Source organism: Chiloscyllium punctatum, chromosome 24, assembly GCF_047496795.1.
Source record: "Chiloscyllium punctatum isolate Juve2018m chromosome 24, sChiPun1.3, whole genome shotgun sequence".
NCBI classification, from domain to species: domain Eukaryota; kingdom Metazoa; phylum Chordata; class Chondrichthyes; order Orectolobiformes; family Hemiscylliidae; genus Chiloscyllium; species Chiloscyllium punctatum.
Window position 1 is genome coordinate 79,430,903 of NC_092762.1, and position 25,239 is coordinate 79,456,141.

Here is a 25,239-nt window from a genome sequence, read left to right on the forward strand (position 1 = left end):
CAAACTGGTTGCTATGTGCACTGACCTCTCCCCTAGTATTCCGTGAAGTCATTGTTTGTTTGGCTAAAATCTGCGTCTTAAATGCTGGGTCCCGCAATGATGTTTGCCCAGTTGCCTTGACCAGACGGGGCCGTGGGTCTGGGTCAGAAAGTATTTGATGTTGAAATAGCCGCCTCCCACATTCACCATGTGAATGAAGTCTGATCAGGTTACAGAATGTCCTTTATGTCCGAAAGCTTAATGAATGGCCCGTTTCCCCCCCCCCCCCCCCCCCACTGCCTCATCGTTGACTTCCAATTCCCCTGGAAAATTATTTACTCATTGATTTTCGTTCTTATTGGGGAGGGGGAATTGGACGGATTTTTTTTTTAACCCGAGGAGGGGGCGGGGGTGGGGGCAAAAATGCTGGCGTTTTTGCACAGATGTGCTTACTTCTTAAAGGGCTGCCAGAGAGGATTGGGACTGCTGTCTGAAAGAAAAGCCAAGGCAGTCTGGTTACAGTCCAGGACACTGGTGATGGTGCTAGGGTTGCTGAGACTGACTGCAGGCGCCAGTATAACCCGCGGAAAGCTCTCTTACCCCGGCGCCTGTCCAAATCAACTGAACCCCAACTTGTGGGTCGATGCTCAAAGCACCTGCGAGAGGGAATGCAACATCGATGAGGTACAGAACAGAAACGATGAGATTGTATTTATTGTCATCAAAGTGGCGATTGATGATCATAAGAGAAAGTTTTGTTTTGGTGGGGTGGGGGAAGGCTGGAATTTCTTCTCAAAAGAGTCATTCCAAATTTTGGCAATCTTTCACCAAACCAGATTTCTTTTGGTGATATCACTTCTGGCTGTTTTGGTTTGGGGAGACTGACAAGGGTGGTCAGTTTTCGCCCCCCACTCATTGCCCACATGTTTTTTCCTCTTTGTTGCTATCGTGACATGGTCGTTTATTGCAACTGCCTTCACAATAGGCTAGTTCCAAACTCAACCTTTACTTCGACAAATTCAGGATGAGGTGACTTTTCGACAAACTTCTGCGGAATCCGAACTTCAATTTCGCTTCTGCACGTCACCCCCCCCCCCCCCACCCCGGCCGTGAAAGTTGTAACTAGGAATAACGTTGTTCTTTTTCCTAACTGAATGCTGTTCCCAGCCATGCACCAACTAAATTCCAGTCGGATAACCTTCAGCAGTGTTTAATCCCGCACTGAGTTTCCTCTCAGATGCCAGAGGTATCCTGCATTGGGACACACTGATAGTGTCCCTGCCTCGAGCCTAAAGGATCCAGGTTCACCTCCCACCTGCCCTGGAGGTGTGTCATAGTATGTCTGAAGAGCAGGGGTAAAAATAATTGGAATGTCCAGTCCTCCTTGAGTTAGGGCTCCAGTTTCCCCTACCTTGCCTGAGATGGCTTTGTGGTAAAAACAATGACTGCAGATGCTGGAAAGCAAATACTGGATTAGTGGTGCTGGAAGAGCACAGCAGTTCAGGCAGCATCCAACGAGCAGCGAAATCGACGTTAAGGGCAAGATGGCTTTGTGCCTGTGTGTGGATGGGCTGGACAACAACAACTTACATTTGTTGGTCCCCACATTATACAAAAAGATGCTGTGCAGATGATGGAATGTTTCCAGCATGGAAAACGATCCTTCAGCCCATTGTACCCATGCTAGTCATCTCATGTCTAATCCCATTTTCTGTGCACTTTGCCCATAGCTTTGTAGACTGTGGCATTTCAAGTGCTCCTCTAAATATTTCATAAATGTTGTGAGGATTCCCAGCTCTATGGCCTTTTTCAGCAATGAGTTCCAGGTTTTTGATTGTTAAGGGGATCAATGGTTATGGGGAGGATGGGGTTGAGAAATTGATCAGCCAATGGTGGAGTAGATGCAACGGGCCAAATGGCCTAATTTCTGCTCCTATGTCTTATGGTCTTACACTCACCACCATCTGGATGCAAAGGAAAATATACTGCAGTTCCCTGTAAACATCTTGCTCCTTACCTGTGCTGCCTGGTTACTGAGCCTTGTATGATTAGAATGTTTCTCCCTATCTACTATATCTATGCCCCTCATAGACTGGTATATCTCAATCAGGATCCCCCTCAACCTTCACTGTAGAAAGTAAAAACAATCTCAGCCTGATTAGACACAAAAACAGAAATACTCTGAGAAACTCAGCAGGCACAGGGACCGGACCCAAAATGCTAACTCTACTTTCTTTCCACAGATGCTGCCAGACCTGGTGAGCTCCTCCAGCTATTTCTGGTTTTGTTTCAGGTTTCCATTATTCACAGTTCTTTCAGTTTTTGCTTAGCCTTTTCAGTCTCTGTTAATAACTGAATCCTCCAGCCCAAACAAAGTCTTGGTGGATCTCCTCTGCACTCTCTAGTGAAAAGCACTTCCTTTCTATAGCGTGGTGTCCAGTTCTGCAGTTGTCAGTAAAGGAGGTTGGTTTGAATGACTGAATAAGGAGGGATGTGAAGAAGAGAGGTACACAGGTGCAGGCAAGACATTCTGTAGCTTGGGGCCTGGGCAACTGAAGGCCCGAGTGGTAATGACAATTCAAGGCAATGAGATATGGAAGGCCAGCATTAAAAGAGCTTAGATGTAGCTCTTCTGATGGTTGTAGGGGAAAAGGAGACTGCAGAGGAAGAGAGTGAAGTGGCTATGAACAATGTGAAAACAACGATGAGAAGTTTAAAGACAAGACATTACTTGACCAGGAGCCAGGGGTCAGTGAGCGTTGCGACAAGAGTGATAGGTGATTGGGACTTGGTGAGAGTATTTATTTAGTCACTTATGGAGTGTAGGTGTCTCCAGTGAGGCCAGCATTGATTATTCATCCCTAATTGCTAGAGGGCAGTCAAAAGTCAAACACATAGTTAAGACAGAGGCATCAGAGTTTTGGACCACTTCATGTGTGCAGAGTGTAGAATGTAATGGGGAGACCAAGTGTGTGTTAGAATAGTCAAGCCTAGTAACAATTGTAGACAGGCAGGAGGCTGGAAGAAAACAGCAAGCCAGGCAGCATCAGGAGGCAGAAAGTCAATGTTTCCAGTGTAATCCTTTTTCAGGAAAGGGATTGGGTGTAGTGTAGCCTAGTAATAGATAAGCTGACAGGGGTAGAATTGGATCTTATAGAGGTGGACATCCAGTACTGGATGATGGGCAAAAAAATCCGAAAATTTATGGTGGAGGAATTGGGTCAGATTTACACTTTACATGTGAACACTAATGCCTACAGATTACACTCAACTTAAAACCACTGCATTAGCCAGTTGAATCTTTTAATGAGAGCAAGATTACTGTATGAGTCTCAGTCGGTAAATGTAACACCTCAAGAAAGGGTATTGTTGGGACCTGTCCCTGGTTAGTGACCAGCCCATTCCTGTTGAAGTAACCTCTGTGTCCATTGCTAATTTCAGGATTGTCAGAGCTTTGAGAAGTGCTGTACGAATGTGTGTGGCCTGAAGAGCTGTGTGGCAGCGAGGTTTGCAGATGGCAGCTTAGCGTCCTTGGACTTCCCCAAAGAGGCGACGTGTGAGAGGATTGTGTGCACGCAGCAGGGCTCGGAGTGTGATATCTGGGATGGACAGCCCATCTGTAAGTGCAAGGACAGGTGTGAGAAGGAGCCCAATTTCACCTGTGCCTCCGATGGCCTGACCTACTATAATAAATGTTACATGGATGCAGAGGCATGCATCAGGGGCATCAGCTTGACAGTGGTGACTTGTCGGTATCACATCACTTGGCCCAACACCAGCCCCCAGCCTTTAGAAACCACAGTGAACCCAACATCAACCACCTCCTTGGAAGACTCCATCCCTCCAGCTCTCTACACCAACCCCTTCCACCAGTCCGTCTATATCGGAGGCACGGTGAGCTTTCACTGCGATGTCAGTGGGCGTCCAAGGCCGGACATCACCTGGGAGAAGCAGAGTGACTACCTGGAAAACATCATCATGAGACCTGATCAAATGTACGCCAATGTGGTGGTCACCAATATTGGCCAACTGGTTATTTATAACACCCAGCAGGAGGATGCAGGTATCTATACATGCACCGCAAGGAACGCTGCTGGCCTCCTGAGAGCAGACTTCCCATTGTCAGTCATCAGACGGGAACATTCTGGAGAGAGCACTGCCAGGAAAATCCAGCCTTTACCATCTGGAGAGTGCTTCAAAGATCCAGACAAGAGGGAATGTGGCCGTCAATATGTCAGATGGTTTTATGACCACAAGAAGGGCAGGTGCTCCACATTCCTGTTTGGGGGCTGTGAGGGGAGCAAGAACCAGTTTGAGACCTACGAAGAGTGCCGATTGGCTTGTATCAACGAGTCAGTCAATATCTGCACCTTTCCTGCTGTGCAGGGTCCTTGCAAGATGTGGGAGGCTCGGTGGGCCTACAACTCGCTGATGAAGCAGTGCCACGCTTTCGTCTACGGTGGCTGCGAGGGCAACAAGAATAACTTTGAGAGCAAGGAAGTGTGTGAGGAGACCTGCCCGTTCCCGAAAAGCCAGCAGTGCAAAGTGTGCAGACCCCGTCACAAGATCGTGCCCAGCTTCTGCAGAAGTGACTACGCCATTGTGGGAAGGGTGACAGAGATTGTCGAGGAACAGGACTCTGGAGTTGCCAGATTTACACTGGACGAGGTGCTCAAGGACGAGAAAATGGGACTTAAGTTTTTTGATTTCAAACATTTGGAAGTGATAATGATCAACATGGACTGGAACTGTCCTTGTCCGAACATTAACCTGACAGACGGACCCCTCCTTATAATGGGTGATGTCTATGATGGAATGGCTGTGCTGGATGCTGAGAGCTATGTGCGGACTGTAACTGACAAACGCATTAAAAAGATGTACGAAATCATTGAGAAAAAGACCTGCGAACTCCTACACCGCTTTCAAGACTGACCCGCAGATATTGTAATGTCATGACATATTCTTTATTATATCTTGTTATACTTAGAATCGAATGGAAGATGTTGGTAAATGTTTTGCAATTTTATTTATATTTCATGCAGTCTCCAGTTACTTTATTTCCTGTCATGCTTTGATCACACGTCACAGGTGTAGCATTTATTGGTCAAGACTTCAGGCTAACAGCTGATTCCTAAATTAGTTTCACACATGGTATTGGCAAAAACTAATCTGTCCATTGGTGCCAGGCTGTGCACAAGGGACCCATTGCCCTGTTGCGCTTCCTTGCTGTCTCTGTGACAGTGCATCAGCTTTCCCTGCCAGGAGCCCAGATGGCATAGTTAAATCCTGCCGTGTTGAGACGTCCCACTGGTTCCATACACAGTCTTGCCAAGTGTGATGCTGCCCATAATTCATTGGAATTTTGCCAACTTGGCACTTTGACCTAGTTTTACTGTGAATTCCTGTTTGACTGATTCGTTGTCATCACCAACCAGAATACTTCCCTACAATTTGGCCAACAAGTCTTGGTAGTCTTAGAATTGCTTCTACTCATGTCACTTCATTGGATGTGGATCTGTCCGTGTTGCTTTTGCTACTATCTTTTGTGTTATTATCACTAGTGTTAGCTATGGCATTCCAGCAGCTTAAGTCGCTGAGTAGCAATCAAAATGAACGAAGATTAGTTTCAGTTTCCACTCTCAGGATTACTGAGGGCAAAATATAGTGCCTCAGTTACTGCCTAATCAACTTATTTAACTCCGAACTTAGATCAAACAAGCATTGCACAGGTTCTTTTAGCTTTTATCCAAGTCTATGTAAAAATTCTGAAATTGTTGACTGTTCTTGGGCTGAATGTAGTGTTTGTACACAATTGTGAATTTAATTAGAATTAATTGTTAAGCATTTTACAACAGGGCATAATGCATTTTTTTGTACATTTGAGGAGCCAAATCAATATTAAACTCTGACATTCTGTCATGAAGCATATGTTACTGAAAATGATGTGCTTAAATCTTTAAGTTCTGTGTCTATGCTTCCTGCTGAATTAGCTCGGTCTGTATACTTGGGCAGTGGTCAGTAATGCCAATCTTGCCTTGCGGTTATCAGCTTGTGAGTTCAGAGACCTGAGCGCAAACCTGAAGCAATTGCTCCAATGCAGCAACAAGGCGGTAGTGAAGATCTTGTCTCTCATTTGAGATGTTAAATTAATGCCCTGCCCACACTTTCAGGTGGGCATAATTGACCTTATTTCACTACTATGCATAAAACAGGAGCTTTCTCTTTGGTATTCAGTCCAATACTTAGAGTCATGGAGCCATACAGCACGGAAACAGACCCTTCATTCCATATTGATCAGAATCCCAATCTAAACGAGTCCCACCTGACTGGTCCTGGTTGATATCCCTCCAAACCTTTCCAATTCACATACTTATCCAAATGTCTTTTAAATGTTGTAACCGTACCCACATCCACCACTTCCTCAGGAAGTTCATTCCACATGCGAACCACCATCTGTGTAAAAGAACTTGCTCTTCATGTCTTTTTTAATCTCTCTCCTCTCACCTTAAAACTGTGCTCCCTCGTCTTGAAATTCCCCATCCAAGGTAAAAGACAATTACCATTAACACTATCTATACCTGTCATTATTTTATAAACTTCGATCAGGTCACCTCTCAACCTCCTATGCTCCAATGAAAAAAGTCCCAACGTATCTAGCCTTTCTTTATAACTCAAACCTTCCATACCCGGCAACATCCTGGTAAATCTCTTCTGAACCCTCTCCAGCTCTATATAATCCTTGACCCTCAAATCAACATCACTAGAACAAATATTTTACTTATTATCTCACTTTCCTTTTGCAGAAATTGAGCACAAATTGGCTTTCCTACATGATAAGGTAAAAACAATGACTGCAGATGCTGAAAACCAAATACTGGATTAGTGGTGCTAGAAGAGCACAGCAGAAGGGCTTTTGCCCGAAACGTCGATTTCGCTGCTTGTTGGATGCTGCCTGAACTGCTGTGCTCTTCCAGCACCACTAATCCAGTATTTCCTACATGATAACCATGACAACATTGATGTATGTCATTGACTGTAAAAACATATGAGGAAGTCCTGAAGTTGTGAAAGGTGCTATAAAAATGCAAGTTCTTTCTTCTTTAATCAAAGTACAAAGTGCCTGCTCGACACAAGTTTGCTTGGGGAGATGATGTGCTGAATGAAACAACACTGGGCGGCACGGTGGCACAGTGGTTAGCACTGCTGCCTCACAGCGCCAGAGATCCGGGTTCAATTCCCGCCTCAGGCGACTAACTGTGTGGAGTTTGCACGTTCTCCCCGTGTCTGCGTGGGTTTCCTCCGGGTGCTCCGGTTTCCTCCCACAGTCCAAAGATGTGCAGGTCAGGTGAATTGGCCATGCTAAATTGCCCGTAGTGTTAGGTAAGGGGTAAAGGTAGGGGTATGGGTGGGTTGCGCTTCGGCGGGGCGGTGTGGACTTGTTGGGTCGAAGGGCCTGTTTCCACACTGTAAGTAATCTAATCTAATCTAAAACACTGGGAAATTCTTCACGGGACACTGCCTTGATCCTGATGGCTGAGAGATGTGTAATTAATCTGAGTTTTGGACTTAAAAGTTGCAAGGAAACTCACTGATTTGTACATTTTCCCACTGCAGGAATAATGAATGAGAAAAGATGTGGTAAAGGGATTCAAAACAAGGACAGGACTGGATACGTACATACGAATTAGATGCTGATTTAGGCCATTTAGTGCCTCAAACCTGCTCTTGCCAATCGTGGCCGGGCTTTTCGCATTCCAAGTTCCACATTCCCATCTATCCCAATAACCTTCGATTCCTCCGCCTAACAAGAATCTAGCTATCTCTACCTCAAAAATATTCAATGATCCCACTTCCACTGCCTTCTGAAGCAGAGTTCCAAAGTCTCACAAACCTCCGGGATGAAAATTCTCTTCATCTCTGTCTTAAAAAGATGATGTTGGAGAAAGTGAGGACTGCAGATGCTGGAGATCAGAGTCGAGAGTGTGGTGCTGGAAAAGCACTGTAGGTCAGGCAGCATCCGAGGGGCAGGAGAATCGATGTTTCGGGCAAGAGCTCTTGCCCGAAACGTCGATTCTCCTGCTCCTCGGATGCTGCTTGACCTGCTGTGCTTTTCCAGCACCATACTCTTGACCCTAAAACGATGATGCTTAGTTTTAAAATAATGTTACCTAGTTCTGAATTTGCCCACAAGAGGAAACATCCTTTCCATGTCCACTTTGTGGAGACAACTGAAGAATCTTACCCACTTTGATCAAGTCACACCCTCACTCTTCTGAACTGCAGTGAAAACCAGGCTGGTCTGTCCACTTTTTCTTGAGAAGCTAATATAAATAGTGTCTCCACTGCCGAGGTTGAATTCAGCCAATTTAATTAAGACAGTAAATCAAATCTCACACCTTTCCATTCAAACAGAGTAGCATTGCACGGGTCCTTTTAGCTTTTATCCAAGTGTATGTAAAAACTCTGAAATTGTTGACTTTTCTTAGGCCAAATGGAGTGCTTGTACACAATTGTGAATTTAATTAGTTAATTATTAAGCATTTTACAACAGGACATAATGCATTTTGTTTTGTACATCTGAGGGGCCAAATCAATGTTGAACACTGACATCCTCTCGTGAAATTATATTGAAAATGAAGGGCTTACACTTTTAAGATCTGTCTCTATGCCTTATAGGGAATTAGCTCGAAATGTGTGTTTGGCCTATGCTGTTTCACTTGAACTAACTAGAAAGTGCTGAGAACACAACTGGAAAGCCTCAGGCAAAATTAGAGTTTCAAAAAAAGGTCTCTATTTCCTACAGAGGAATATAAATAAAGGTCTCTATCTCCTACAGCCAAAGTAATTACTGTTACCTTATGAAGCAAGTGTTGCTTGAGATTAACCATAATAGGGATAGTTATACACTGAGGTCATTAAAAACCTCATGGAAACTGTGACTACATTCTTATAGAGTCACACATTCATCCAGCAAAGAAATAGATCCTTCAGTCTAATCAGTCCATGCCGAGCATAATGCCAAACTAAACTAGACCCAACTGCCTGCTCCTGGCACATATCCCTCCAAACATTTCTTATCATTTGAACATAATTTTGGAGATGCCGGTGTTGGACTGGAATGGATAAAGTTAAAAATCACACAACAGGCTCGTCCAACAGGTTTATTTGGAAGCACTAGCTTTCAAGGCATTGCCTCTTCGTCAGGTGGCTCCACAACCACCTGCTGAAGGAGCAGCGCTCTGAAAGCTAGTGATTCCAAATAAACCTGTTGGACTCTTACCTGGTGTTGTGTGATTTTTTTTAACTGATTGAATATAGAGCTTCTGCACAATGTGATCAGTCACAGTTGAGTACCTGTATTGACATGGTGTGATTGGGTTCCATACCTGAGGAAAATACCTCAGACTTTGGCCAAAACATTAACATGAGGCCTTCAAATCATGAGGCCATGGATGCGGTGAATAGCCAAGGTTTTTTTTCCTGTGGTGGAGGAGTGCAGAACTGCAGGGCAGAGGTTTAAGGTGAGAGGAGAAGCCTATAAGAAGGTCCTAAGGGGCAACTTTTTCATGTAGAGGGTGGTACATGTATGGAATGAGTTACCAGAGGAATTGGTGGAGTCTAGTACAATTACAATGTTAAAAAGGCATCTGGATGGGTATATGAATAGGAAGGGTTTGGAGGGATATGGGCCAAATGCTGGCAAAGGAACTAGATTAATTTAGGATATCTGGTCAGTATGGACGAGTTGGAACAAGGGTCTATTTCCACGCTGTACATCTCTATGACCTGCCCTCTCAATAGAGCACAGACATTCAGTAGCACTACCTAGAAAATCAAGATCCTAGGGCTTATAGTTATCATTTAGCCACCATCACTAAAAAGCTAATTATCTAATCATTATTACATTGCTGAATATGAGCGGGTGTTTTTTAAAAAAAAATTTAATTCATGGATGTGAGCATCTTTTGCTTGGCCAGCATTTATTGCCCAACGGATTGCTGTGGATAAGATGATGAGCTGCCTTTTTGAAACGCTGCAGTCCCTGCGAGGTAGGTTCACCCTTAATGTGGGCATTCCAGGATTTTGACCCAGCAACAGTGAAGGAATGATGAGATAGTTGCAAGTCGGGATGAAATGTGGTTTCCAGAGGAACTCGCAGGCACCGGTGATTCCATGTATCCACTCCCTTTGTTCTTCTAAGTGGTCGAGGTTGTAGGTTTGGAAGATGCTGTTGGAGAAGCCTTGCTGAGCTGCTGCAGTGAATCTTACAGATGGTCCACTGTGCATCAATGATGCAGAGAGTGAATATTGAATATGGTGGATGGGGTGCCATTCAAGTGGCCTTTGTTGTCCTGTATAGTGTCAATCAGGTGGGCGGCACGGTGGCACAGTGGTTAGCACTGCTGTCTTACAGCGCCAGAGACCCGGGTTCAATTCCCGCCTCAGGCGACTGACTGTGTGGAGTTTGCACGTTCTCCCTGTGTCTGCGTGGGTTTCCTCCGGTTTCCTCCTACAGTCCAAAGAGGTGCAGGTCAGGTGAATTGGCCATGCTAAATTGCCCATAGTGTTAGGTAAGGGGTAGATGTAGATGTAGGGGTATGGGTGGGTTACGCTTCGGCGGGGCGGTGTGGACTTGTTGGGCCGAAGGGCCTGTTTCCACACTGTAAGTAATCTAATCTAATCTTCTTAAATTTCTTGGAGCTGCATTTATCTAGTCAAGTGGGGAGTATTCACTTGCATTCCTGACTTGTTCACATTGCAGAGTTAATCATTGCAGAGCACTCTGCCTCTGATTTGCTCTTGTAGCCGCAGTATTTATATCGCTGGTACAGTTCAGTTTCTGATCAATGGGAGTTACTGAGGATGTTGATAGGGAAGACTTGTAATAGTGATGCTGTTGTACATCAAGGGCAGGCAAGATGGTTAGATTCTCACATGTTGGAGGTGGTTATTGCCTAGCACTGAAGTAGCAAATAACTTTCACATCACACATGAGCCAAAATCTGTGTGTTGTCCAGGTCTTGCTGCATATGGTCATGGGCTATTTCAGTATCTGAGAGATCATGAATAATGCTGAACAATTGAATTGAATTTATTGTCCCGTGTACCGAGGCACAGTGATAAGCTTTGTCTTGTGAGCAATACAGGCAGATCACAGTTAAGTAGCATAGATAGTAAATAACAGGGTAAACAGCAGCAAAAACAAAAACACAGGTAGGGGCGAATGTTAAGAGTTTGAGAGTCCATTGAATATTCTAACAACAGTAGGGTAGAACCTGTAATGAAACCGGCTGGTGCATGTGTTCAGGCTTCTGTACCTTCTCCCCCAGTGGTAGAGGTTGTAGAAAACCATTGCCAGGGTGGGATGAATCTTTGAGAATGCTGGCAGCCCTTCATTGACAGCAGGCCTTGTAAATGGATTCTATGGATGGGAGGGAGGTTGGTCTTTTTGATTGTCTGGACCAATGAACAATTACCAACAAGCATCCCTGCTTATGACTTTCTGATAAAGGGAAGGTCATTGAAGTAGCTGAAGACAAAAGGATCTAGGATACTACCGTGAGGAACTCATGCAGCAAAGTCCTGGAGCTGAGATGACTGACCTCAAATGAGCGCAACCTTTGTGCTAGGTATGACTCCAATTAGCGGACTCCCATCGACTCTAGGTTTGCTAGAGTTCCTTGATGCTACATCAATCAAAAACACCATTGATGTCAAAGACAGTCACTCTTATCTCACCTCTGGAGTTAGACACTGTTGTCCATATTCGAACCAAGTCTGTAATGAGGTCTGGAGCTGAGTGGCTGTGTAACCAAGTTGTCTGCCACTTTATTCCCTGTTTTATAACAGGGGCTATATCTGCAGGCTGTTTCATAGACAGCACAACCATTTGGGATATCTTACATTTGTAAAAAGCACTTCATATAAAATCTCCTGGTATAAACTCCATTGAGTTATGTAGGCCTGGATCTGTCGGCCCTTGATCATGGGAAGGGATTAGCAGTGCAACCTCCAGGAGCTGCCAGATGGAGATTGTCCTTTGAATCTGAATTCAAACCTCCATATTATAAAGTAGGTCTAATTCTAGGAATAGCACCATGATCTAATGAGGCTTTAATTGCTGTTGGGGTATTGCTTCACCCAGGTTAACTCCTCGTCCTCAAATTATTCAGCCAGATGAGGTATTATGTTAGAATGTTCTAAAGGCACACATCTATTATGAAGCAGAGGTGCAATTGGGTGCAAAATGTTTGTGAGGAGGGGAATGAATCCTTCACTATTAGACAGAGACACTGTGGGGAGTTTGCACATCTTCTCCATGTCCACGTGGGTTTCCTCTGGGTGCTCTAGTTTCCTCCCACAGTCCAAAGATGTGCAGGTTAGATGGTTTGGCCATGCTAAATTGCACATAGTGTCCGGGGATGTGCAGACTAGGTGGATTAGCCATGGGCTACAGGGATAGGGTTGGGGAGGTGGGTCTGGATGGGTGCTGTTTAGAGGGTTGGTGTGGGCTCAATGGGCCAAAGGCCTGCTTCCATACTGTAGGGATTCTATGATTCTCTGACAGTGCAGCCCGGAACACTCAATTCTCTGATCTGGATCTTGAGGTCGCACACTTCTGAGTCAAAGGTAGGGTTGCTACCTACTAAGTCATAGCAATACCCTCTCTACATATAGGGAGAGGTGATGGCCTAGTAGTGTTACCACTGGATGATTAACCCAGAGACCCAGGTAATGTTCTGGGGACCAAATTTCAAATCTCTGCTATGGTGGAATCTGAATTCAATAAAATTTGGGAATCTAACGATGACCGTGAAACAGTTGGGGTGAAATGGAGGAAGGCCCATCTGCTTCACTTTGAGGAAGGAATCTGCCATCCTTACCTGGTCTGGCCTACATGTAACGCCAGACCCACAGCACTGCGGTTGGCTCTTACCTTTCCTCTTAGCAATTAGGGATGGGCAATAAATACTGGTGGAGTCAGTGACGACCACATCCTATGAGTGAATAGAAAAAATGTAACCCTATTAAAAGTGTCTGTGAAGAGAATCCCAGCACTACCCAATGCTATTCTTATCAAACTGTGCAAGTGATTAATGATCCCACAAGTTCATCTGCTTCCCATTCATCTCTAAATAAGGGTCCTGAGGCCACCTGAAGAACCCCACATCCTGTCTGGGCTGAGATCAGATAAGGTGCAAGTTAAGATCCTGAGCTCTATGTGGCTCAGTAGTACATTGAATATTCTGTTTATTCACTGCATAAAAAGTGATCTCTCTTCAGAGATAACACGGGTTGGATGGAGTGTGAGTACAAGCACTCCATCGTCCTTGAGAGAGTTCTTAATTGTTTCATCTGTATTTCCACATTCACAGTAAGTGGCTTCCACCATGTTCTATATTTAATTAGTGCAGTATTGATGTGCAGTGAAACTGGGAGTATAGCAATCAGCAGTGCAATGGAGCGATTACATTCGAATCAAACAGACGTCTTTATCAATCATTGATAATGTGGCTTATTCACAGTGTAACAATTTTAATAGTACCAAATAGGCCATTCAGCCCATCAGAATCTAACAAACCGGGACCCCACTCCTCTTCATTTAACTGCAGTATCATGTCCTTCTATTCTACCTCATTTTGTTTTGACTAAATTTCTCATAAATGCTGCTATACCGTTCACCTCAATTGCTCTTTGTGACAGCGAGTTCTATATTCAAACTGTTCTCTGGGAAAAGAATTTCCCTGTTGGGTTCATTAATGACTATCTTATATCTATTGCTGAAAGCTCTGGTCTCAACAGCAAGTGCAAACGATTCTTTCTGTGTCTCTATCTTGAGTCCAGTGCAGTGACAGCTGCCGTCTATTCATCCCATTGAGTCTCTTCTGCACACTTCATTGTTGATAGCTGGGCTTTCTTTTCAGTCCCAGTTTGCTAACTTTTCTCCACATCCCTGAATGCCCCCTCAATCTCAAAGAAGCATTTATCTTCCTTTTAAACACTTCAATTGACTTTGCAGCTATCTCTGTGTGATTCACCCCAGCAATCACTGCAGTTCAGAGTAATTCATCGTTGAGACACTTGAGAGATAAGAATGTAAGAAATAGGAACAGGCCCCACACAGATTCCTGAACCAACTCTACAATTCTGTGAGATCACAGTTGACTTACCTCAAGTCTGTTTTCCTGTCCTGAGCCACATCCAATGAGGTGTTTTAAAAATGTCTTTTTGTCCTCTAGAATATATTCCAACATATATCACAAACTTGATTTGGAGACGCTGGTGTTGGGCTGGGGTGTACAAAGTTAAAAATCACACAACACCAGGTTATAGTCCATGTTTAATTGACAACAGACAATAGACAATAGGTGCAGGAGTAGGCCATTCTGCCCTTCGAGCCTGCACCACCATTCAATATGATCATGGCTGATCATCCTTAATCAGTACCCTGTTCCTGCCTTATCTCCATAATCCTTGATTCCACTATCTTTAAGAGCTCTATCCAACTCTTTCTTAAATGAATCCAGAGACTGGGCCTGCACTGCCCTCTGGGGCAGATCATTCCACACAGCCACCACTCTCTGGGTGAAGACGTTTCTCCTCATCTCTGTCCCAAATGGTCTACCCTGTATTTTTAAGCTGTGTCCTCTGGTTCTGCACTCACCCATCAGCGGAAATATGTTTCCTCCTGCCAGAGTGTCCAATCCTTTAATAATCTTATATGTCTCAATCAGATCCCCTCTCAGTCTTCTAAACTCAAGGGTATACAAGCCCAGTCGCTCCAGTCTTTCAGTGTAAGGTAATCCCACCATTCCAGGAATTGACCTCGTGAACCTACGCTGCACTCCCTCAATAGCCAGAATGTCTTTCCTCAAATTTGGAGACCAGGACTGCACACAGTACTCCAGGTGTGGTCTCACCTGTACGGCTGCAGAAGAACCTCTTTGCTTCTATACTCAATCCCTCTTGTTATGAAGGCCAGCATGCTATTAGCCTTCTTCACTACTTGCTGTGCCTGCATGTTTACCTTCATTGACTGGTGTACAAGAACATCCAGATCTCTCTGTACTGCCCCTTTACCTAAACCGATTCCATTTAGGTAGTAATCTGCCTTCCTGTTCTTGCTACCAAAGTGAATAACCATACATTTATCCACATTAAACTGCATCTGCCATGCATCTGACCACTCACCTAATTTGTCCAGGTCACTCTGTAATCTCCTAACATCCTCATCACATTTCACCCTGCCACCCAGCTAAGTATCATCAGCAAATTTGCTAATGTTATTGCTAATACCATCTTCTATATTATTAATATAGATTGTAAAAAGCTGCGGTCCCAGTACTATTCCCTGTGGTACCCCACTGATCACTGCCTGCCATTCCAAAATGGAGCCATTTATCACTACTCTTTATTTCCTGTCAGCCAACCAACTTTCAATCCAAGTTAGTACTTTGCCCCCAATACCATGCGCCCTAATTTTGCTCACTAACCTCCTATGTGAGACTTTATCAAAAGCTTTCTGAAAGTCCAGGTACACCACATCTACTGGATCTCCCTCATCCATCTTCAGAGTTACATCCTCAAAAAATTCCAGAAGATTAGTCAAGCATGATTTCCCCTTCATAAATCCATGCTGACTCTGACCTATCCTGTTACTACTATCCAGCTCTGTCGTAATTTCATCCTTTATAATTGACTCCAGCATCTTTCTCACCACTGAGGTCAGACTAACTGGTCTATAATTTCCTGCTTTCTCTCTCCCACCTTTCTTAAAAAGTGGTATAACATTAGCCACCCTCCAATCTGCAGGAACTGATCCCGAATCTATTGAACTCTGGAAAATAATCACCAACACATCCATGTTTTCTCGAGCCACCTCCTTCAGTACCCTGGGATGTAGACCATCAGGCCCCGGGGACTTATCAACCTTCAGACCTAACAGTCTCTCCAACACCAAATCCTGGCAAATATAAATTCCCTTAAGTTCAGGTCCTTCAGCCACTGTTACCTCAGGGAGATTGCTTGTGTCTTCCCCAGTGAACACAGATCTGAAGTACCAATTCAATTCTTCTGCCATTTCTTTGTTCCCTGTAATATATTCCCCTGTTTCTGTCTTCAAGGGCCCAATTTTAGTCTTCACCATTTTTTTGTTTTTCACATACCTAAAAAAGCATTTACTATCCTCCTTTATATTTTTGGCCAGTTTACCTTTGCACCTCATTTTTTCTTTGCGTATTTCCTTCTTAGTAATCCTCTGTTGTTCTTTAAAAGCTTCCCAGTCCTCCATTTTCCCAATTATCTTTGCTTTGTTATACTTTTTCTCTTTTAACTTTATATGTTTCTTAACTTCTCTCATCAGCCACAGCCACCCATGCTTCCTCCTAGGATCTTTCTTCCTTTTTGGAATGAACTGATCCTGCATCTTCTGCATTATACACAGAAATATCTGCCATTGTTCCTCCACAGTCATCTCTGCTAAGGTATTGCACCATTGAACTTTGGCCAGCTCCTCCCTCATAGCTCCATAGTTCCCTTTATTCAACAGAGATATTGTCACTTCCGATTGTACCCTCTCCCTCTCAAATTGCAGATTGAAGCTTATTGTATTATGGTCACTACTTCCCAATGGCTCCTTCACTTCGAGGTCCCTGATCAATTCTGGTTCGTTGCACAATACCAGATCCAGAATTGCCTTCTCCCTGGTAGGCTCCAGCACCAGCTGTTCTAAGAATCCATCTCGGAGGCACTCCACAAAGTCTCTTTCTTGAGGTCCAATGCCATCCTGATTCTCCCAGTCTACCTGCATGTTGAAATCCCCCATAACAACGGTAGTAACATCTTTGCGACAGGCCAATTTCAGCTCCTGATTCAACTTACATCCGACATCCAGACTACTGTTTGGGGGCCTGTAGATGACTCCCAAGAAGGTCTTTTTACCCTTAGTATTTCTCAGCTCTATCCACACTAACTCTACATCCCCGATTCTAGGTCCCCCTGCACAAGGGACTGAATATCATTCCTTACCAACATGGCCACTCCACCCCCTCTGCCCGTCAGTCTGTCCTTACGATAGCACGTGTAGCCTTGAATATTCATTTCCCAGGCCCTGTCCACTTGAAGCCACGTCTCAGTTATCCCCACAATATTGTATCTGCCAATTTCCAAAAGAGCCTCAAGCTCATCCATCTTATTTCTAACACTTCGTGCATTCATGTATAGTATTTTAAATTTGTTACTGCCCTCACCCTTCCCATCAACTCCTATTTCACTCAACCTTACAGCATGATCCCTTTCTGAGTTTTCTGCTTCATTGATACAGTTGTCTTTCTTGACTTCCTTTGTTCTAACTTTCCCTTCAATTTCCTTCTTAAACATCCAGTTTGTCCCCTCCCCCCGCTACTTAGTTTAAACGCAGCTGTGTTGCAGTAGTAAACCTGCCTGCCAGAATGCTGGTCCCTAACCTATTAAGGCGCAAACCATCTCTCTTGTAGAATCTATACTTACCACAAAACATACCCCAGTGATCCAAGAATTTAAATCCTTGCTTCCTGCATCAGGTCCCCAGCCACACGTTCAAGTCCATTATCTCCCTGTTTCTGGCCTCAACAGCCCGAGGAACTGGAAGCAAACCGGAGATAACCACCCTGGACGTCCTGCTTTTCAGCCTTTGTCCTAGTTCTCCAAAGTCCCGCTGTAGTATGTTCCTCCTCTTCTTCCCGACATCATTTGTGCCGACATGTGCCACCACCTTCGTCCTTGAGGATTTCCTGCACTCTGTCTGTGATGTCTCTAACCTGGCACCAGGAAGGCAACACCCCATCCTTAAGTCCCATCTGCTGCCACAAAAACCCCAGTCAGTTGAAAGCTCTAGTTTTCGGAGTGCTGCTCCTCCACAATCACCTGGTGAAGGAACAGCGCTCTGAAATCTAGTGCTTCCAAATAAACCTGTTGGACTGTAACCTGGTGTTGTGTGCTTTTTAACTTATAACAAACCTTACTGTAAATAAACAGAACATTCAATGTTTAAGATTTCCCACCACTGAGCGCTTATCAAATACGTTTTTGTCTAATGAACGGAGTGAATGGACCAGATATGATGTGTGTTTTATTTCATATTTACATAGATTCTTTTGTTGGAGATCTCTCCTTATGACCTCCATCCATATTTCTTTTTTATTGAAAGCTTCTGTAAGAAGACAAATTATGAGCCTTCACACTGACACTACAATGTAAGATTCTTCCTCCGTTCTTGTCCCTCCTCCCACAATAACTGCTCCTCCAACTCCTTTTTATTGCCACACACACCTGCTATGTCCTACATTGAGTAACAGTGCCATCAGCCATTCTCAAAACCCCATCCCCCATTCCCCCTTCCCCCAGCCAAAGCCTTTCAACTTGTGCCACCTCACTGTCATCTTTGCCTTCAGAAAACCTTTCTCAAAACCCAAAGTTCTGACCAAACCTTTGATTGTGCTTCCTAAGCTTCCTGCACACTGCCCTGAAAGCCATTCCATTCTCTAAAGTGTTTTCTTTAAGCAATCTGCTCAAAGTTGCTATCACACACTATTGGAACAGGTGTGCCTTCAACCTGAGCCTCCTGATACAGGGTAGGACATTACCACTGCACCACCAGAGGGCCCCTCGTTATTGCTGTTATTGATTCATGTTCTCTGCACTTCAGCCAAATCGTGCTTGGAGAATGTTTCTTGTGGTTGTCAATAATGTGTTAATATTAAGCACCATATCTTCACCTACGTAGTGTGTGATCTCTGCATATTCTTGCCCAGCTTTCAGTAAAGTTGTAGCACTTGAATATCCCTTGTTTCTGTTTGCTTGGAAATTTCAAAACTTAGTCATGCTGGTTTTTCCTGATTTTTCTTTTGGATGTTTCTATCTTGTGCTTGCTTGCAGATGTAATGATCTCCTACAACCTCTTCCATCAGGCAAAGAGATACAGAAGCTTGAACACACGCACACACACCAGAGGTTCAGAAACAGCTTCTTCCCGGCCGTTATTAGTCTGATGAATGGACTCTCTAATTGCAAATACTGCTGATCTTGCTAACACTGATCTCACCTTGTGCAGGCTCTGTGCAACATAACCGCGTATGCTTCTGTCTAAGTTTCTATTCTTACCCTATGTTCTGTATGTCCTTGCTTACTATGATCTCATAGACAAAGCTCTTCACTGTACTCAGGTACACATGACAATAAATGCATCAAATCAAATCCAGATACCGGATTAACATTTTCATTCAATAACAACTTACATTTATATAGGATTAGTGGTGCCGGAAGAGCACAGCAGTTCAGGCAGCATCCAAGTAGCTTCGAAATCGACGTTTCAGGCAAAAGCCCCTGATGAAGGGCTTTTGCCTGAAACCTCGATTTCGAAGCTACTTGGATGCTGCCTGAACAGCTGTGCTCTTCCAGCACCACGAATCCAGAATCTGGTTTCCAGCATCTGCAGTCATTGTTTTTACCTTGCTACATTTATATAGTACCTTTCCCAGCTGCTTCACAGGTATGTATGTAATCAAACAAAAATTAGCACCACCTCAAAAATGGAGATATGGAAGTGCAACGGTTTGCGGAAGTTAAAAGGTTTAAGGATCACATATTATCTTTAATGTGTAAGCGAGTTCTAATAGGGTGTGATTGATTCTAAGGTCTTTAGAGGTGGGAAGTTGGAATGAAATTATTGCTGCAGTATGGCAGCCAATGAAATTCAAAACGTGAGAGTTAGGTCAGGCCCACAGCACTTCAAGGATATGAGGCTGACTGTCCAGGGACCCAGAGAGATAGATTGGAAGTGGGAGGGGAAACAACTCCATGAAAGGCCAGTATCCCATCACCGAGTCACTGTTTATTTACACATGTATAGTACATTACACTGACCCAGCTAGCTCAGAGCTAGCACCTAGAGTGAACCCAACCTCTGACACTGCTGTTTGTATCTGTCAGCCAGAGCTCCCTGGATTGGTCAGATTAACATAGTTGCAATCGTTTCAGAGGGTTTGTTTCCCATTGACCCTTAGCTAACCCCATGCTCATGGAAATTTGATTCTTGAGTTTCTACCGACCAATGACATGTCCACATGCAGATCAGAGAGCCCAGTGATCAAAACAAAAAGCCCTACCATGCTGTTTCTGATTGGGCATCCCAATTCTTCCAATTGAGAGTGGAATCATCTTCTACTATTTATACCCAGGGAGTGCCTTTCCAAATGAAAACTGATAGAAAGCACAGGTCTAGAATCATGCAACAAAAAAAATACAATCTTTTCAGCAAGTCCAAATTGTTAATGATCTATAAACCATAAAACAATAAAGCATAACTGAAATAGGAAAGAGAGTGATGTGTCACTGGACTAATAATCCAGAGAGCCCAGGCTAATACCCTAGGACATTGCTTCAAATCTCACCATGACAGTGAAGCCACTTGGAACTGCAAGCTAATCTCAGTAACTGTGACGTCAGCGTTTATTGTAAAAACCCGTTGACTTCACCCATCTAAGGGAAGGTGCTGGCCCAGTGGTATAATTATCAAAATATTAATCCAGTTACCTCTTACCAATTTTTATAGGTGCACTATAGAAAGCATCCTATCCGGATGCATCACAGCTTGGTATGGCATCTGCTCTGCCCAAGATCACAGGAAACTATAGAAAGTGTGAACACAGCCCAGTCCATCACATAAACAACCTTCCATCCATTGACTTCATCTACATGTCCCACTGCGTTGGGGAAGCAGCAACACAATCAAAGGCCCCTCCCACCCCATTAATACTGTCTTCCACCCTCTTCCATCAGGGGAAGAAGATAGAAACATTGGTCTACATGTAAGAACAGATTCAAGAACAGTTTCTTCCCTGCTGCTATTAGACCTCAGAATCGACCTCTCAAATTTTAAACAAAATGTTGATCTCTCTCTTGGTGCACCTTCTCTGCAGCTGTAACAATGTATTCCTCGCTCTGTTCTGTCACCCTAACACACTTTGCATTGGTATGATCTGCCTGTACTGCACACAAAACAAAACTTTTCACTGAACCTAGGTACAGATGACGATAATAAATCAAATCAAATCAGAGACCCAGGTAACATTCTGGGGACACAGATTCAAATCCCACCACGGCTGAAGGTTAAAATTTGAATTCAGTAAAGGTCTCGAAGCAATTGTCTAATGAAGACCTTGAAACTATTGTTGGGGAAATACCCATCTGGTTCACGAATCTCTATAAGGACCGAAACTGCCATCCTTACCTGGTCTGGCCTACATGTGACTCCAGACCCACAACAATGTGGTTGATTCCTAACTGCCCCCTGGGCAATTAGGGGTGGGTAATAAATGCTGGCTTGGCCAGCATTCCCATATCCTCTAAGCAATTGTTTTTAAAATGGAAGGAAATCTGCCATTCTATGTGGCCTCACCTACAACAGTAATGAAGAGTAAGTGGACGATCTGAGTGGGAGAGATTGATAAGGGCCATGATTGAGATGGATAAAATTAGGAGGGGTATATCGACAGGAAGAAACGTTTCCCCTTGATGGCGTGATTAATGACAGGGGAGCATGGATTTAAGACAGTGGGCAAAATGTTTGAAGGAGATGTAAGTAAAATCTTTGAATCTGAATCATTGCCTGTCAGGGTGGTAAAGGCAGAAACCCTCATAACATTTAAAGGATATTTAGATGTACAGTTGTGATGCCAAGGCTTAGAAGGCTATGGGCCAAGAGCTGGAAAATAGGGTTAGAATAATGAGGTAGATGTTTTTGCACATGATGGGCTGAAGGACCTTTTTCTATGCTGGAGACCTTTATGATCCTAACATTCTGTGTCATATGACTCCAGATCTTCAGTAATGTGGTTGACTCTTAACGTCCTCTGAAATGGCCAAGGAGGTCACTGAGTTCAAGGGCAATCAAGGATAGGTAACAAATACTGGCCTTGCCAATTATATTCATGTCCATGTGTCATACAGCATAGAAGAGGCCCTTTGGCCCATCGTGTCTACACTGACCTGTCTACACTAAGCCCACATTCCAACACTAAGCTCATAACCTTAAAACGTTACAACATTTTCAGTGCTTATCCATGTGTACTCCTGCCTCAACTACCCTCTAGGTGAAAATATTTTTCCTTAAATCCCCTGCCTTTCACTGTAAAATAATGCCCCCTGTGACTGACCCTTCAACTCAGCAGAACAGTAGCTTTCTATGAAAGTAGAAAAGAAAGCTAAATTTTCTAAAGAGGGTAACTGGACTCGAAAGGTTAACTCTGTTTCTGTCTCCCCACAGATGCTGCCAGACATGTTGAGTTTCTCCAGCAATTTCTGTCTTTGTCCCATTCGGTACTGAGTTCACAGGTTTAATTGTGTTTGCAACATGAATTGCTCCTGCAGTCCAGGAGTCCAATCAGCCCATTGTCATTGTGTCAGCTCTTTATTTGTGCTATCCTCAGCATGTCACCCTTTCACACTTTCCTGCTTTTTTAAAAAAAATCTTTTTCGAGTCTACACTCAAATTCCCATTGGAAAGTTACTTTTGAGTTGATTTCTGCTGCCCTTCCAGGCAGGTGGAGTGCAGGTCAGAATAAGTAAAAGGTTGCCCCGTCTCCCCTCCCCGGTTCTATTGCCAATTTTTATCCTGTCAAAAGGAACCATTTTATAAAACCAAGCCATAAAAGGGATGGGCTGCTCTAAATCCTGTACAGCTGAGCAAAAATAGCACAAGTGAATTGTGTACCCAATTGAAGTCTGACACATGTCACATCAGTGCCCAGTTTATGAAAATCAGCCCCTGTGTCGTGACAATTGGGATGTTTATGTGCCTTTTCTTTCCCAGAACATTTTCACTGCTTTTGGAAAGAAATTCCTGCAATTTCCAGAAATTAAAGAGCAGCAAGAGGGCTAATTAAACTACACAAGTATTAAAATATGTTAATAATTTCCAGAACTCTCTCTACTTACAGCTTTCGTGTGGTCTTTTGTAGGCGTTATCTTTATTTTTGTGGAGTTGTTTCATTTTTTCCATTGTAGTGTGTTGTGTTATACATCACTTCCCTCCCTCCCCAGTCCAGGGTGATAGACAATTTTGAGTCATAGAGTCCTACAGCACAGAGACAAGCCCTTTGGCCCAAACTGGTCCATGCCGACCAAAATGTCCATCCACGTTAACCCCAATTCCCTGCACTTGGCCCATATCCTTTTAAACCTTTCCTTTCCATGTATTTGTCCAAATGCCTTTTAAATGTTGCTACTGTACCCACCTCAACCACTTCCGCTGGCATCTCATTCCATATGCGTACCACCCTCTTGTGTAAAAAAGTTGCCCCTCAGGTTCCCTTTTATTCTTTCGCCTCTAACCTTAAACTGATGGCCTCTAGTCCGTGATTCCCCAACCCTGGGAAAAAAGACCCTGTCCATGCTTTCCATGATCTTATACACTTGTATAAGGTTCCCCCCCCCCCCCCCCCCCCCCCCAGTCTCCTACGCTCTAAATAAAAAAGTCCTAGCTTGTCCAACCTCTCCCTGTAACTCAGACCCTTAAGTCCTGGCAACATCCTTGTAAATTTCTTCTGCACTCTTTCCAGTTTAATAACACCCTTCCGATAGCAAACTGGCCAAAGCTGAACATAAGACTTCAAGTGCGGCCTCATCAAAGTCCTGTACAACTACAACATAACTTTCCAACTTCTTTACTCAGTGCCCTGACTTATGAAGGCTAGTGTGCCAAAAGCCTTCTTCACTGCCCTATCTACCTGTGACTCCACTTTCAGAGACCAGCGCACTTGAACTCCAAAGTCCCTCTGTTCTACTAGACTTCTTAAGGCCCTACCACTCACCATGAAACTCCTACCTTGATTTGACTTTCCAAAATGCAAGACCTCACAGTTATCTATATTAAACTCCATTTGCCATTTCTGAGCCCACTTCCCCAACTGATCATGGCTCTGCTACAATATCTGGTACCCTTTCTCATTGTCCACAATACTGCCTACTTTAGAATCCTTTACAAACTGACTAATCATGCCTTGGACAGTATCATCCAAATCATTGAACATAGAACAATACAGTGCAGAACAGGCCTTTCGGCCCTCGATGTTGCGCCAATCTGTGAACTATCCTCAACTCGTCCCCCTACACTATCCCATTGAGACTGTTGATATAGATGACAAACAGCAATGGGCCCAATGCTGATCCTTGAGGCACACCACTCATCACAGGCCTCCAGTCCAACAAGCATTTAATGAACCAATTACACACCACCCTCTTCAAACCATGACAGTCTTTTGTTAGGGATAGGCCAAAGTGAATCACATTTTGAATTTTCCATCGTTAGACTCAGGAAAGACTCAGTCAAAAAGTGTGGCCCTAGAAAATCATAGCAAGTCAGGCAGCATCCGAGGAGCAGGAGAGTCGACGTTTCAGGCATAAGCCTTTCATCAGGAATGTGATGATGAGCTTATACCCGAAACATCGACTCTCCTGCTCTTCAGATGCTACTTGACTTGCAGTGCTTTTCCAGCACCACACTTTTCAGCTCTGATTCTCTCACATCTGCAGTTCGCACTTTCTCTCAGGAAAGACTCGGTTGGTTTAAAAAGAGAATTGTTTTTATATATAGCCGCCTATGGTCCCTGAATGTTCTGGCTAAGTACTTCCTTTCTGAAGTACAATCACTTGCAATGTAGGAGGTGCAGCACCTGGATTGTGAGTGGCAAATTTGCTCTGGCACTTAATTTATTCATTCACGGGGTGGGGGTGTTACTGGCTGGGTCAGCATTTATTCCCATCCCTAGCTGCCCTTGAGAAGGTGGTTGTGAGCTGTGTTCTTGAATCAGTGCAGTCCATGTGCTGCAGGTTGGCTCACAATGCCCTTAGGCAGGGGATTCTGGGACATGGACCCAGCCACAGTGAAGGAATGACAATGTCAAGATGGTGAGTGGCTCAGAAGGGAACTTGCAAGTGATGGTGTTCCCATGTATCTGCTGCCCTTGTTCTCCTTGGTGGTAGAGGTTCTGGCTTTGAAAGGATGCTATCTAAGGACTCTTGGTAAATTGCTACCATGCATCTTGAAGATGGCACACATGGCAATCAGGACAAACAAAAGCACAAAGTAAGCCAGCAAGTCCAGAGGCGATGTGTGAACAGGACTTCACACGAGTTGGTAAAAGATCAGCCGATTTTGTAGAGAGTGAGGAAAAGACTTTGGTAGCTGCTCATGAAAGCCTGCAGTCTAGAGGAATTAAGGGC

The 25,239-nt window shown here is 44.1% G+C and overlaps 1 protein-coding gene across 1 annotated transcript; it reads left to right on the top strand.

Annotated features, from left to right (window-relative positions):
* The first annotated feature begins 283 nt into the window (after positions 1 to 283).
* Positions 284 to 5,919, top strand: LOC140494729 (WAP, Kazal, immunoglobulin, Kunitz and NTR domain-containing protein 1-like). The gene is made up of 2 exons (XM_072594270.1): positions 284 to 663; positions 3,421 to 5,919. Exons 1-2 carry the CDS (start codon positions 403 to 405, stop codon positions 4,909 to 4,911), a joined length of 1,752 nt encoding a protein of 583 aa, XP_072450371.1. The 5' UTR covers positions 284 to 402; the 3' UTR covers positions 4,912 to 5,919.
* Positions 5,920 to 25,239: the final 19,320 nt, after the last annotated feature.